Raw genomic sequence first — 13,977 nt, 5'->3', positions numbered from 1 at the left:
GAAGGGTACAGGAAGGAGGAACTGTCAAACACTTAGGAAACTATTAGATCTCATGAGAACTCACTATCATGAAAACAATATGGGGAAAACCGCCCCGATGATGGAATCACCTCCCATCAGGTACCTCCCTCAACACCTTGGGATTATAATTCAAGATGAGATTTGGGTGGGACACAGCCAAACCATATCACCATGGAATACAGATTTTATCTCTTCTCACTTCTCCACTCTTCCTCTCATCCTTTAATAGGCACAACATTGGTTTCCCAAGATATCAGGTCCTAATCTCTGGAACCTATAAAATATTACCTTACCAGGAAAAAGAGTTTTTACAGAGATAATTAAGTATCTTGAAATGGGGGGATTATTTTGGTTAGCTGAGTGGACCCTAAATGCAATCACAGAAATCCATTTAAGAGGGAGGCAGAGGGAGATTTGAGTACACATAGAGGAGAAGGCGGTGTGAAAAGAGTGGAGAAAGATTTGAAAATGTTGGCCTTGATTATGCCAATACCCAAGAGGGCTAGAAGAGGCAAGGAACAGATTCTCCCTAGAGCCTCTGGAGGGAGCAGAGAGTGTGGCCTTGCTGACATTTTGACTTCAGCCCAGTGATGATTTTGGACTTCTGACATCCAGAACTGTAAGATAATGAATTTGTGTTGTTTTAAACCACTAAGTTTGTGGTAATTTATTAGAGCAACAATGCTAAACTAGCACATACACCACCACACAACGCTATACAGATTTCAGAAAGTTCATGGAAAATGAATATTATGAAAAACTATACATGGATTTTACAATTTTTTGCACCAAAATAAACTTTTTATTTTTTGAGACGGAGTTTCGCTCTTGTTACCCAGGCTGGAGTGCAATGGCGCAATCTCGGCTCACCACAACCTCCGCCTCCTGGGTTCAGGCAATTCTCCTGCCTCAGCCTCCTAAGTAGCTGGGATTACAGGCATGCGCCACCATGCCCAGCTAATTTTTTGTATTAGTAGAGACGGGGTTTCACCATGTTGACCAGGATGGTCTCGATCTCTTGACCTCGTGATCCACCCGCCTCGGCCTCCCAAAATGCTGGGATTACAGGCTTGAGCCACCGTGCCCGGCCCCAAAATAAACTTTTAATTAACTTGTCGTGACATGTCTAAACTAGATCTAGTTTGAGGCATTAAGAAGGATTAGACATCAGTTTGAAAAGAGCCCCTATCAGAGCAACATGAATTCTACTAAAATCGAAACAAGAACAAACATCAAATTTATGGTGAAGCTTGGGTAGAAGATGGTGAAATCATTGATGCTTTATGAAAAGTTTATGGGGACAATGCCCCAAAGGAATCTGCAGTATATAAATGGATAACTTGTTTTAAGAAAGGATGAGATGATGTTGAAGTTGAAGCCAGCAGCAGAAAACCATCAACATCAATTTGTGAGGAAAAAATTAATCTTATTTCATGCCCTAATCGAATCGTTTGGAGATTAACAGCAGAAACAATAACCAAAACTGTAGACATCTCAATTGGTTCAGCTTACACAATTCTGACTGAAAAATTAAAGTTGTGCCAGCTTTCAATGAGATGGCTGCCAAAAGCCTTGCATACATATTGGCTGCAGACAAGAGCAGAGTTTTTAATCAAGATCCTGAAGCATTTATTTGAAGAATTGTAACAGGAGATGAACACGTCTTTACCAGATGATCCTGAAGACGAAGCATAATCAAAGCAATGACTACCAGTGGTCTAAACAAAGCAGAAGCAAAAAGTTAGGAGCAAAGGTTGTGGTAACAGAATTTTGGATGCTCAAGGCATTTTGCTTGTTGACTTTCTGGAGTGCCAAAGAATGACAACATCTACTTATTATGAGAAGGCTATAGTTAAAGCTTTAGCAGAGAAAATGCCTGGAAGTCCTTCTCTACTATGACACTGCTCCTGCTAATTTCTGTCATCAGACAAGGACAATTTTAGGAGTTTCAATGGGAAATCATTAGACATCCACCTTACAGTTCTGAATTGGCTCCTTCTAACTTCTTTTTGTTCCCTGATCTTAAAAAATCTCTAAAGGGCACCTATTTTTTTTTCAGATAATAGTGTAAAAAATATTGCATTGACATGGTTAAATTCTCAGGACCTTCAGTTTTTTAGGGATGGACTAAACGTCTGATATCATAATTTACAAAAGTGTCTTGAACTTGATGGGGCTTATGTTGAGAAGTAAGTTTATATACATATATACATATACACATATATATATATACACATACATATATATGTATATACACATGTGTTTTTTGAGATGCAATCTTGCTCTGTTGCTCAGGCTGGAATGCAGTGGCACCATCTTTGCTCATTGCAACCTCCGCCTCCCAGGTTCAAGTGATTCTCCTGCTTCAGCCTCCTGAGTAGCTGGGATTACAGGTGCACACCACCACACCTGGCTAATTTTTGTATTTTTAGTAGAGATGGGGTTTCATCATGTTGGTCAGGCTGGTCTCAAACTCCTGACCTTGTTATCTGCCCGCCTTGGCCTCCTAAAGTGCTGGGATTACAGGCACAAGCCACTGTGCCCAGTCTAAAGTTTGTATTTTTAATCTTTTGATTCCATTTTTTCTGCAGACTTTTTCAAGTCCCTTCATACTCCTCACCTTATGATGGAACCACATCCCAGTAAACTCGTTGTTAGTCAGAAAGAATTTAATACTCTGATAAACCTATCATAAAGTTAAAAATTATAATTTGAACGATTGTGAGTCCAGATACTTTTCTACTTATGATGGTGGTTATGTCCTGATAAACCCACCCATTGTAAAGTCGAAAAAAATTATGTCTCCACCATCCTTAGTTGTCTGTAATTTATTTGCATAGCACAAGGGCACAGATAATAGGTCATTTAACTGCCTGAGACAAGGAAGGCTTTGATGACTTTTGAATTGTGAATTGAATTGTGATTTGTAAAGGTCTGCTTGAACCTGAGATGGGTTGTGTCTTCTAAGTAGAATAGCCAACATAAGCACAAAGATACTGAGGTTTTTAAAAGTACATGACTTCTTTGAATGACTGGTGTACATAAATGTGTAGGATGTGTAGAAGGGAATGGTGGATACTGAAGCTGGAAAAAGTAAATTGGGACCACTTCCTGAAGGATTTTGTGTGATTGCTGAAATGTTCTCTCTTTACCCTATATGTGTGATTTTAAGGATTTTAAGTAAGGGAGTGATAGGGACAGTAATATGGGTAGACCATTTGTGAGAATATTAATACAGAGGAAGGGATTGATATGGATTTGTTTGGAGAAAAGAAGCATTGAGACTTGGTAAATATTTGAAGTTTTGGGATAAACAGTCAAGATGAATGAGTTTTCTCTTCTTTTTTCTTTTAGAGATGGGGTCTTGCTTTGTTGCTCAGGCTGTAGTGCAGTGGTGTGATCCTTTACTGTAGGCTCAAGTGATCCTCCCACCGCAGCCTCCTGAGTTGCTTGGATTACAGGTGTGTGCCACCAAGCCTGCCTAATTTTTTAATTTTCATTTTATTTATTTATCTTTGAGGCAGAGTCTTGCTCTGTTGCCCAGGCTGGAGTGCAGGGGCATGATAAAGCAAGTCTCCTGGCTCAGCCTCCTGAGTAGCTGGGGTTACAGGTACATGCCACCATGCCCAGCTAATTTTTATATTTTTAGTAGAGATGGGGTTTTACCATGTTGGTCACACTGGTCTTGGACCCCTGACCTCAAGGAGTCCACCTGCCTCGGCCTCCCAAAGTACTGGGATTACAGGCTTGAGGCGCCGTGCCGGCCTTTTTAATTTTTATTTTTAGAGACAGAGTCTTAACTATGTTCCTCAGGCTGATATCAAACTCCTGGCCGCACATGATCCTCCCCCATCAATCTCATGAGTTGTGGGGATTATAGATATGCACCATTGTACCCAGCTGAATTTTTCTACCTTGGACATTTTGATAGTTAGAAATGCCTTCTAGTAAATAGCACAGGAAAGGCGAAGTATAAATTGTCGGGGTGGTGGGAAGGAAAAAAATCATTAGATTATCTTTTAAAATTGTGTATCTAATTCTGTTACTTCCTTCCTCAAAAATCCCTGATGGATCTTCATTGCCTGCTGAAATAAATGCCTAAATGTCTTTGTTTATTCTTAGTCAAAGATGGGGTTTTTACGCTTCTTCTAAGAGATAGTTTTACAATACTTTTTAGAGTTTTCAGTTGTGTTTCTTTGCCATTCAGATTACATTTTGGTAATTACATTTAAATAATTTACATGTGCACTTGATGCAAACATTTAAAAAACTTAACTTACAATACTTAAAATGTACTTTTTCCTTGGAGTTTTCTGTAATCATTTTACGTCTGCCCTATTTTTCTGGGACCTAGTGGAAATGTGGCCAGGGCATGAGTGTAGGCTGCTGATAAGAACAGTTGGCCTGTGATGGAGAAGGGAGATGTAGGGGAAGAGTGAAGGTTACTTTCATAGTATTATAAGACCAACTAGGAGATACATTAAAATAATGCTAGTCGTAATCTTTGCAGGATGAATTGAGAATCTCAAATAAAATATTAAAGTGGCCATATTTGATAATGTGAGAGTCTGTTGGCATTTTTATGCCCAATCAAGTGGACATTTTTATCCATATACAGTGTTAGGCATTCTCTGGAATATATTTGAATAAGGATGATTGAACACCTTTATAATGAAGAAACACTAAATACATTGACTATTAAAAATGGAGGAAAAATACAAGGAAATAAGGAATTATTCTCATTTTACTTTTCCAATGTTGCATTTGATGTTTTTAACAATGCCATCAGCCATGGAGTGAAAACACTTAAATACACACACTCTCTCTCGCAGGAGATTTGATTATATTCTTATTCAAAAATATCTAAACTCAGAGATGGTATTTTAACATTGTGGCTGGATATAAGATAAATCTGTGAACATTAGTAGTAAAACCATATACTAGTTATAACCAGCTCCAAAATACAATGAAATTAATTTATATAGGTCCACTTATACACTACTTACCAAACTAAACAACTCTCAGAATCATATTAGTCCAGATAAGTGGTGTTTTGCTGCAGTAACAACCCTAAATTTCAGTGACTTAGCTGAGTGTGGTGGCATGTACCTGTAGTACTAACTACTCAGGAGGCTGAGGCAGGAGAATTGCTTTAACCCAGGAGTTTGAGGCTGTAGTGGGTGATGATCACGTTTGTGCATAGCACTGTACTCTAGCCTGGGCAGCATAGTGAGACCCTGTCCCTTAAAAACATGTTAGTAGTTTATACTACGTATACATCGTGGGTTGGATAGTAGCTACTCTACTCTCTAGAAGATGGCCAGTCTCCTTGGCAGATGGAAGGAGACTGGGGAATTGCATATTAGCTCTTAAGCTTGCTCTCTGAAAGCAAGAGATACTTTTTATTCATATTCCATTGGTTAAGATCACCCAGTCAATCACTTGGACACACTTATCTTTTAAAGGGCCAAGACTGTACAGTTCAACCTTGTGCCTGAGAAGAGAACTGAAAATATTTCATGAATAGCACTGATAATTGTAGCAGCATTGAAATTTAAAAATGAAAACCAGAAAAGCACAAGGAAAAGACTAATACATGTGACTAGAAAGGGTATAATCTCTGAACTATGTTGAAAGCATAAATGAACAATTCTAAACATGGAACAGAAGTCTTTAGATCAGTATGAAAAAGATGAGTCTTGTATATATATAAAAGTTTAATTATAGTAAGTAAATTTCAGGAGTCAAGTACAATAAAATGACCAAAAGATATGAACAGGTAATTCTCAAAAGATAAAATAGGATAGAAAAATATATTTAAAGTTGGAACTGCAAGTCTTTCTTACTCTATTTAAGTAGTGGGGAATTTAAAAGTAATACCTAGTGCTAGTGAATTTATGGAGAAATAGTAAATCATGTATTGCTGTTTAGATTATAATTCTTTTGCAAAACAATTTGGATACCATGTCAAGGACCACAAAAATATTCATACCCTTTAATAATCCGTCTCTAGGAGTTTACCCCAGTTAAAAAGAAGAAATATTAGATGAGTTAAAGAAAGTATTTTTTCAATAATGAGGAAAAATTCATCCATTTATTCTTTCATTTCATTTAGGGAGACCAGTATTATGCTAGGCTCTCTCCTAACCACTGGGCATACACAAAAGATTAAGATAGGATTCCTATCCTGTCATAGCTTAAAGTCTAATAGTGAAGAGAATGTTAAGGGAAGACAGAAGAGGAATGCCTAAAATATACCATCTCAGTTCAGTTAGGACATGTAAGAATAACCTAAAAATGTTCAGCAATTGGGAAATGTTTCAGAACATTTTGATATATTGGTATATGCAGTGGTATAAATTGGTGTATGCAGAGTGACTAATTAACAGTGGTTCAAAGCAGTACTTATAAAAACTATGTGTAATGGCATAAGGAAACAAAGGGAAGACTATTAAGTATGTGAGTACTATGATTACAGACTATGTGAAGATACATAAACATTTGGGGAGATAAAGATTGTAAAGGAATGTTGAAAGAAATTTGGAAAAATAAAGTTAGATTAAAAGCAATACTTCCCCCTTGAAATACATAGCTTCAGTCTAGTAATGAGAAAAACATAAAAGAAATTCCAGTTGAGGTTCATTCTACAAAATACCTGACTGGTTGTTCTCAAAACTGTCAAGGTCATCAAAAACAAGGAAAGTCTGAGAAGTGTCACAGCCAAGAGTAGCCCAGGGAACCATGACAGCAACGTGTAAGGTGATATCCTGGATGTGATCCTGGAACAAAAGGACATTACATAAAAACTAATGAACTTTGTGAAGTATGGACTTAGTTAATAAGAGTGTATCAATTATTGGTTCTTTAAAGGTAATGTATCATACTGTTAGATGTTGATAATAGGGGAAACAGCGTGGGGAATATGAGAACTACTCTCTTGACATTAATTTTGTAAATCTAAAACTGTTTTTTTAAAAAAATAAAGCTTATTTTTAAAGAGATAGGTAGAGGAGAGAAACATATGCATTTAGGCATTTGCTTAAATGTTCATTAGGCCGGATGCGGTGGAGCACACCTGTAATCCCAGCACTTTGGGAGGCCGAGGTGGGTGGATTACTTGGGGTCAGGATTTCAAGACCAGCCTGGCCAACACGGCAAAACTCCATCTCTACTAAAAATATAAAAATTACTCCTGGTCAACATGGTGAAACCCCATCTCTACTAAAAATACAAAAAATATAGCTGGGCATGGTGGCACGTGCCTGTAATCCAGCTACTCAGGAGGCTGAGGCAGGAGAATTGCCTGAACCCAGGAGGCAGAGGTTGCGGTGAGCCGAGATCGCGCCATTGCACTCCAGCCTGGGTAACAAGAGCGAAACTCCGTCTCAAAAAAAAAAAAATTACCTATACTTGGTGGCATGCACCTGTAGTACCAGCTACTCTGGAGACTGAGACAGGAGAATTGCTTGAACCCGGGAGGTGGAGGTTGCAGTAAACTCTTATTTAAGGAATCTAAGGTTGATGAATATTTTCCCAAATGTCTTCCTAAATCAGTTTTGTTCAGTCTTTCCTGAAAGATAGTTCATCACAAAGATAAATACCTCATATTCTCATTCGTACATGGAAGCTAAAGAAATTAATCTCAGAAGTAGAGAGCAGAATAGTGGTTACTAGAGGCAGGGAAGAGGAGGAGGGGGATAGTTACAGGTTGGTTAATGGTTATAAAAGTACAGCAAGTTAGGAGGTATAAGTCCTAGTGTTCTATAGCACTACAGAGTGACTAGTTAACAATTTATTGTATATTTTCAAATATACAAGCACAGATTTTAAATGTTTCCAACACAAGGAAATGATAAATGTTTGAGGTGATGGATATGCTAATTTTCCTGTTTTGGTCATTGTGCATTGTATACATGTATTGAAATATCACACTGGGCTGGTCGCGGTGGCTCAAGCCTGTAATCCCAGCACTTTGGGAGGCCGAGGCGGGTGGATCACGAGGTCAAGAGATTAAGACCATCCTGGCCAACATGGTGAAACCCCGTCTCTACTAAAAATACAAAAATTAGCTGGGCATGGTGGCGTGCGCCTGTAGTCCCAGCTACTCGGGAGGCTGAGGCAGGAGAATTGTTTGAACCCGGGAGGCGGAGGTTGCAGTGAGCCAAGATTGTGCAACTGCAACTGCACTCCAGCCTGGCGCCTGGCGACAAAGTGAGACTCTGTCTCAAAAAAAAAAAAAAAATCACACTGTATCCTATAAATACGTACAATTATTATGTGTCAATTAAAAGTAATAAAAGCCAAGTAAACATGGTGTATCGGGTAGATTTTAAGTCTGTCTTGAGTATAATGCCATCTGCTGGCACTGTTAACTAATTACATTTTAAAAGAAATTTTATGATTTTGTAGGGGAAATTGGTTTTCCTTGCCATTTGTTGTTCACTTGGCTATATATTTTTATGCTTATGCTGTCTTTTTATTACAAACAATAAGCATTCCTTTAAAAATCCTTATGATGTCCCTAGAATTTAGAATAAATTACTACCTCAGGTTTTCCTTTTTTGCCAAAATTTTTTTCCTATTTCTATGGCTGTAACAAAATGCATTTATTTTGCAAATGTAATTTGGGGTGAAATAATTTCTTTTAATAAAGAGCTTCATATGTATGCTTTTTGTTTGTTTTATTTTAAGAATGTTCGTTAGTATTAGGTAGAATTTAGCAATGAATCCGTTCCCCTAGAGACCCTTAATACCATAAATTTAATAAATTTGAAGGGCATGTACCTTCCATTATGCTTCTTTCATAGTATTCCTGAACTTACTATACTTGCATGTTTGTTTATTCATATATACACTACTACAGAGCCAATTTCTGGAGACCTCTTTCTGATAGTCTCCACCAATTCAGAAACTCATCGAATATTGTTGTTCAGGAGGTTTTATAGAACTTAATATTCAGTACCCCATTCTCCTTTCCGGAGGTCAGTAAGAAGAGTTCAGAATTCCAGCCCTCTAATCACTTGATCATTCTAGTCACCAGCCCCCTCCTGAGGCTATGCTCCATAGGGGCTCCATTTCAGGTCACTTCATTGGCATAAAATCTGGTGTAGTCAAAAGGGACCTTTAATGAATGACAACATTCCTATCACTCGGAAATTTCAAGCATTTTAGGAGGCTTGTGCCAAGAACCTGGGACAAAGATGGAATACACTTATACCACAATAGGTCAAGCATTTAAAAAGTTTAACCAGTTTGCACATAGATGCTTGGCGAATAGTTGGTTGGTTATATAATTCCATCAAAGTGTGCAAATAAACACGTATTGTAGCATCTGTCATATTGGCATATAAACTAGTATTTGCCCTATACCTGCTGTGTAAGTTTGAGTCATGTCATGTTGATTTCTCTTAGCAGTAGTGTTTATCACAGCTCAGCTTATCCCAGCTCTTCCCATTTCTGTCCACTATTCCTGTCTACTGTCTGTTACCTATAATAGCAGATTTCAGAGATAATTTCTCTCCTTCCAGTTCTCTTCAAAGCCAGGGCTATTAAAAAAACAGACAAAAAACCTTTTGACTGTCAACTAGATAATGTTAAGACTCTTCCAAGTGGCTATAATTGTTTAAAATATATGAAATCATTGTATGTTCCCCTTAGAACTTGGGGAATATCTAATCCAGAAGTTTCAGAACTTTTTTTTAGAAAGCAGCTATACCTTTAATTGGAGAAATCTTGTATAAAGCTGCATGTCCTGGGGTTCTTGCATAAGCAAACCAAAACCCAGTTCAATGAAAACAGTGACATGAAACTTAAGTCTAACTAGAGACATTACCAGTTACAGATCATCAACTAACCTTTAACTTGGGACCTTCTTTTGGATCAGCTCAAATAAGGCAAATGCCTAACTAGCTCTGCCTAATCAAGTAATTGCTTTCTGAGTTCAGCCTGTAAAAACCCTCTGCTCATGCTCTGAAGCTGAACTCTGAACCTCTTCTGGTTATTAGTGTTGTCAGATTCGTGAGTTGCCCTTTGCTCAATAAACTGTGCTAAATTTAATTTGCTTCAAGTTTTTAACACTCAGTATCTAAAAACAAATAACAAAGTGCTTTGTTCAAGACGGGAATGGGGCTTGGCGTGGTGGCTCATGCCTGTAATCCCAGCACTTTGGGAGGCCGAAGTGGCAGATCACTTGAGGCCAGGAGTTTGAGACCAGCCTGGCCAACATGGTGAAACCCTGTCTCTACTAAGAAGGCAAAAATTAGCTGGGCGTGATGGTTCGTGCCTGTAGTCCCAGCTACTCGGGAGGCTGAGGCAGGAGAATGGCTTGCACCTGGGAGGCAGAGGTTGCTGTGAACTGAGATCATTCCACTGTACTCTAGCCTAGGTGACAGAGTAATACTGTCTCTCAAAAGAAGGGAATGTATGTATGTGTAGTTAGAAATCTCTGAGCTCTTTCACACTTACCTTGAGGCATCTCAGAGGAACTTTTTGCTTGTTTTGTTCTTTCCTATTTACAAAGGAGGGATCTGTTCCCTGTAGTAGTTAATTGACTTGCTAGATATACCCTAGGTAGGAGAGTTGCAGACTTTCAATTCATTAGCCTCTCAGTCAATAATTTTTTTCTTTTATACCAAGCTGCTTCTAATGGAATTACTGTTTTCTTGAAAGTTACAATGACCTACATACATATTTTAAAATTAGTATTGCTTGTCTTGGTAGAGATAGCAATTAAATTGCTTCTTGGTTTCCGTTAACATTGAGGAAAAATTACAGATTTTAAAGAGTTGAATTAACTAAATATTTGTATGTTGAAAATATATTTGATATATAATAGCAAATTTTTAGCTTTAAAAAATCATCTGTAGGATATGCTTATTTATATGAACATGTTAAAAATATGCTTTACAATCAGAATTGTTACTCCTGGGCCTATTGATAGTTGTGGTTATCTTGATAGAGTGTTGTCATTTGTGACATTGACAAGGTACTGGTCCTAGAGATAAACCAGTATCCAGTCTGTTTGAAAGTGAGAAACAAAGTTGTTTATTAGAAAATTTGTTTGGTGATAAAGCAGGTTGGAGATTTGCTTATATACCCTTTCTTTCACCTTTTAGTGAGTATAACACTGCCACTCTAGAATTATTCAAGGTATATTTAGTTAAAGTCATCTTTTAAAAAATCAGACACCTTTTATTAAAAAATAAAAACCTATAGGTGGCACAAAACAGATACTGATATAGGTTAGTTTTAATATGTTACTGGAAAAAAGTCTAATTTCCAGTAACATTTGTAAGCTCACATTTGGCAATGTCAGTGAGACAAACTGAGAATACACTTTAATCACTATGTACAGTAAGTGACATCTTTGGGCATGAAAATAAAGTCACATGAAAACTTTACGATAGTAATCCTCAAAAAGAGACTTATTTTTATTCTGTGAATATTATTTGTATGTAAAAGTAATATATTTGTCCATAGTAAAAAAGGATAGCATTTGCCTTAGCACATTTTCAAATTCCAAGTTTTTTCCAAGTTATGTTGTTACTTTTTGTACATTATGTTGCCTTCATCTGTGTTTGTACTTACTATTAGAAGGCTCTTACTTGTATTATTTGACTCATTTTTCTTCCCTACTTTGTGTTTCTATTCTGGATTGGGAAGTCCTTCAGAATGAGAGGCTATATTTTGCATACATGCACAGTGATGTTCTGAGCCATAGTGGAGCCTGGTGCAAAAGGAAGAGTCAGTGATTCTGATGCGATCTCTCCTAAAATGTTGATGTTTGGTTCATGGGTTTTTGTGTGTGTGGTTTTTTTTTTCATTGTTGTTGCATTGGTTTTGTTTTAAAAAGAGTTTTTTTGACACCCTCTTTAACGTTGCACATGTCTTACCTTGTCCTGGGCAGGGTTCCCAGTATATTATAGAGAGCTTTATGTATTGCAGGCTCTCAATACATGTTTTGTTGGGTATATTATTTCATTCTCCTTGAAAGCTGTGATCAAGTTTTTATTCTTTTTCAGGTATCTTACAGCCATATAGATGTCAAAGTGGGAGGTTAAAAAATTATTTTCCCTGTGGTTGGAGCGAATAGAATCAGAAAAGAAAATTTAGAAAGAAGGAAGTGTTACTGGCTTAGAAGTATTTTTCTTTACCTTACCCCACTAAATATAGAGCGTAGAAAGATTGAAAACTGGAATTCAGTGGAGAAATTAAATAGAAAAGATTTAAAGAAATTAAATGGATAATTCTTATTGGCTTGCTTTGTCAGTTATTTAGAACATTGTATATATTCAAAATACTACACCTACTTAACCTCTATTTTAATGGAGTTCCTAAAAATCATTTAGTGAACTATCTGCAGTATATTGTGAATCTTGGTTTAAGAATGCTGTGTATTCCCTTTCTTCTACTAATGTGGATGTGTAATTATTGCTGAGATATTTTAACATTGGCTATAGCATTTTTATAAGGAACTAAGCATTTGCCTGTTGAAAGATTATATGCCAAGCAGAATTTGCTTTTGTGAAATTTTTAAATTCCTTTTTGTTGAAAATATTCAGATTGGTAGTCTTCTAAATTTATGGCTCAAACAAATTAATTTTAGAATTTCCTACACAATTCACAATTTGAATGGCTAGAGTAAGCTAAATAGCTTTTTTTCCCCCAGTAAAGTACCCTTAACTTTGTATCGTTAAGTATCTATGGTAGATGGTTTGTCAGAGGCAAGAGAGCATATATTGTTCTAAGAATTTTTTTTCAAATATTTTATGATTTATCCTTTTTTTTGTATTTATACGTTTGTGAAAAATATCAGAAACATAGCAGTTTCCAGAGATGTTATTGGAACTGCACAAACTCAGTTTTTCTCTGTTTTTATGTAAAAGAAACAATTGTATTTTAGTGCTATGTTATATTGGGGAAATTGACTATATATAGCAAATTTTGTATTTAATAGAAAATACAGCATGTAAGCTTTAAATGGATATAATATTCTTTGAAACTGTCATTTAAATTTTTATATACTTTAAATTTGATATATATAAATTTTTATATAAAATATTTTAAAAGGGATATTGACATTTTTAGGCCTATTCAAGAAGATTTACTTTTTTATCAGCACTGCTCCATTCCTTCTTCGTCTAATGGTAGCTTGGAGCATGAAGGAGTTTTAAGAAAGGTGATATCTGAGAGTAACAGAAAAATAATATCCAGAGGTTCCTTCCTTTAGGACCTTAGAGTTTATTTGAGGAATAGAACAGTGCATGTGATGAAGGCTTTAAAGTAAAGTGTTAGAGCTGTGGGTTATACTAGAATAATAGAAAAATTGGTCAGAGAGAATGAGTTGATTTGATGATGAGGGAAGAGAGTTCTATCTGAAGGTGAATTTCAGTTACTAAGTTGTTACTTGTTTCTAATATTACAGCTTTTTTTTTAGCTTGAGAATGTATAAAATAGGTACATCTCTTTGAACATGCTTTTTCCCTAAAGAGTATAGACTTTAGAATAAAGTAAACTTAATTATTTCAGTAATTAGCATTTCTCAAACGACACAAAACCACTACTATAAAATATGGAAATATTTTCTGTATCTCTTTTTTCATTTCTTGCCTGTGTGTGATTTTCTTTTTAACAGGAAATCAAACCCCAAAGCCATTATAACCATGGATATGGTGAACCTCTTGGACGGAAAACTCATATTGATGATTACAGCACATGGGACATAGTCAAGGCTACACAGTAAGGTTTTCGTTGTAGTTGTTTCCTTTGACGTGTATTTCAAGTGAAATATGAATCTGAATAACAGTCATATTACCATGGGAAAACATCAATATCTCAATTAAACAATTAGTTTATCAGCCAGGTGCAGTGGCTCACAGCTATAATCCTAGCACTTTGGGAGGTCGAGGCAGGTGGATCACCTGAGGTCAGGAGTTCGAGACCAGCCTGTTCAACATG

General features: G+C 36.6%; 1 protein-coding gene across 2 annotated transcripts in view; it reads left to right on the top strand.

Moving 5' to 3' along the window:
• ZDHHC17 (zinc finger DHHC-type palmitoyltransferase 17) overlaps nucleotides 1-13,977 on the top strand; it is a 95,831-nt gene that overhangs the window by 17,439 nt on the left and 64,415 nt on the right. Inside the window, exon 2 of one of the 2 annotated variants that reach the window (XM_064376954.1) lies at nucleotides 13,655-13,758. The exons of the other annotated variant lie outside the window; for it this stretch is intronic. Within the exon in view, the coding sequence (XP_064233024.1) occupies nucleotides 13,655-13,758 (104 nt within the window). The remainder of the gene's footprint in view (nucleotides 1-13,654; nucleotides 13,759-13,977) is intronic. 2 annotated transcript variants of the gene reach the window in all.

The sequence above is a fragment of the Aotus nancymaae genome, unplaced genomic scaffold (assembly GCF_030222135.1).
Source record: "Aotus nancymaae isolate 86718 unplaced genomic scaffold, 86718_ANA_hifiasm-v0.15.2.pri h1tg000016l, whole genome shotgun sequence".
Lineage (NCBI taxonomy): Eukaryota > Metazoa > Chordata > Mammalia > Primates > Aotidae > Aotus > Aotus nancymaae.
This window is presented reverse-complemented; position numbering and strand designations above follow the sequence as displayed.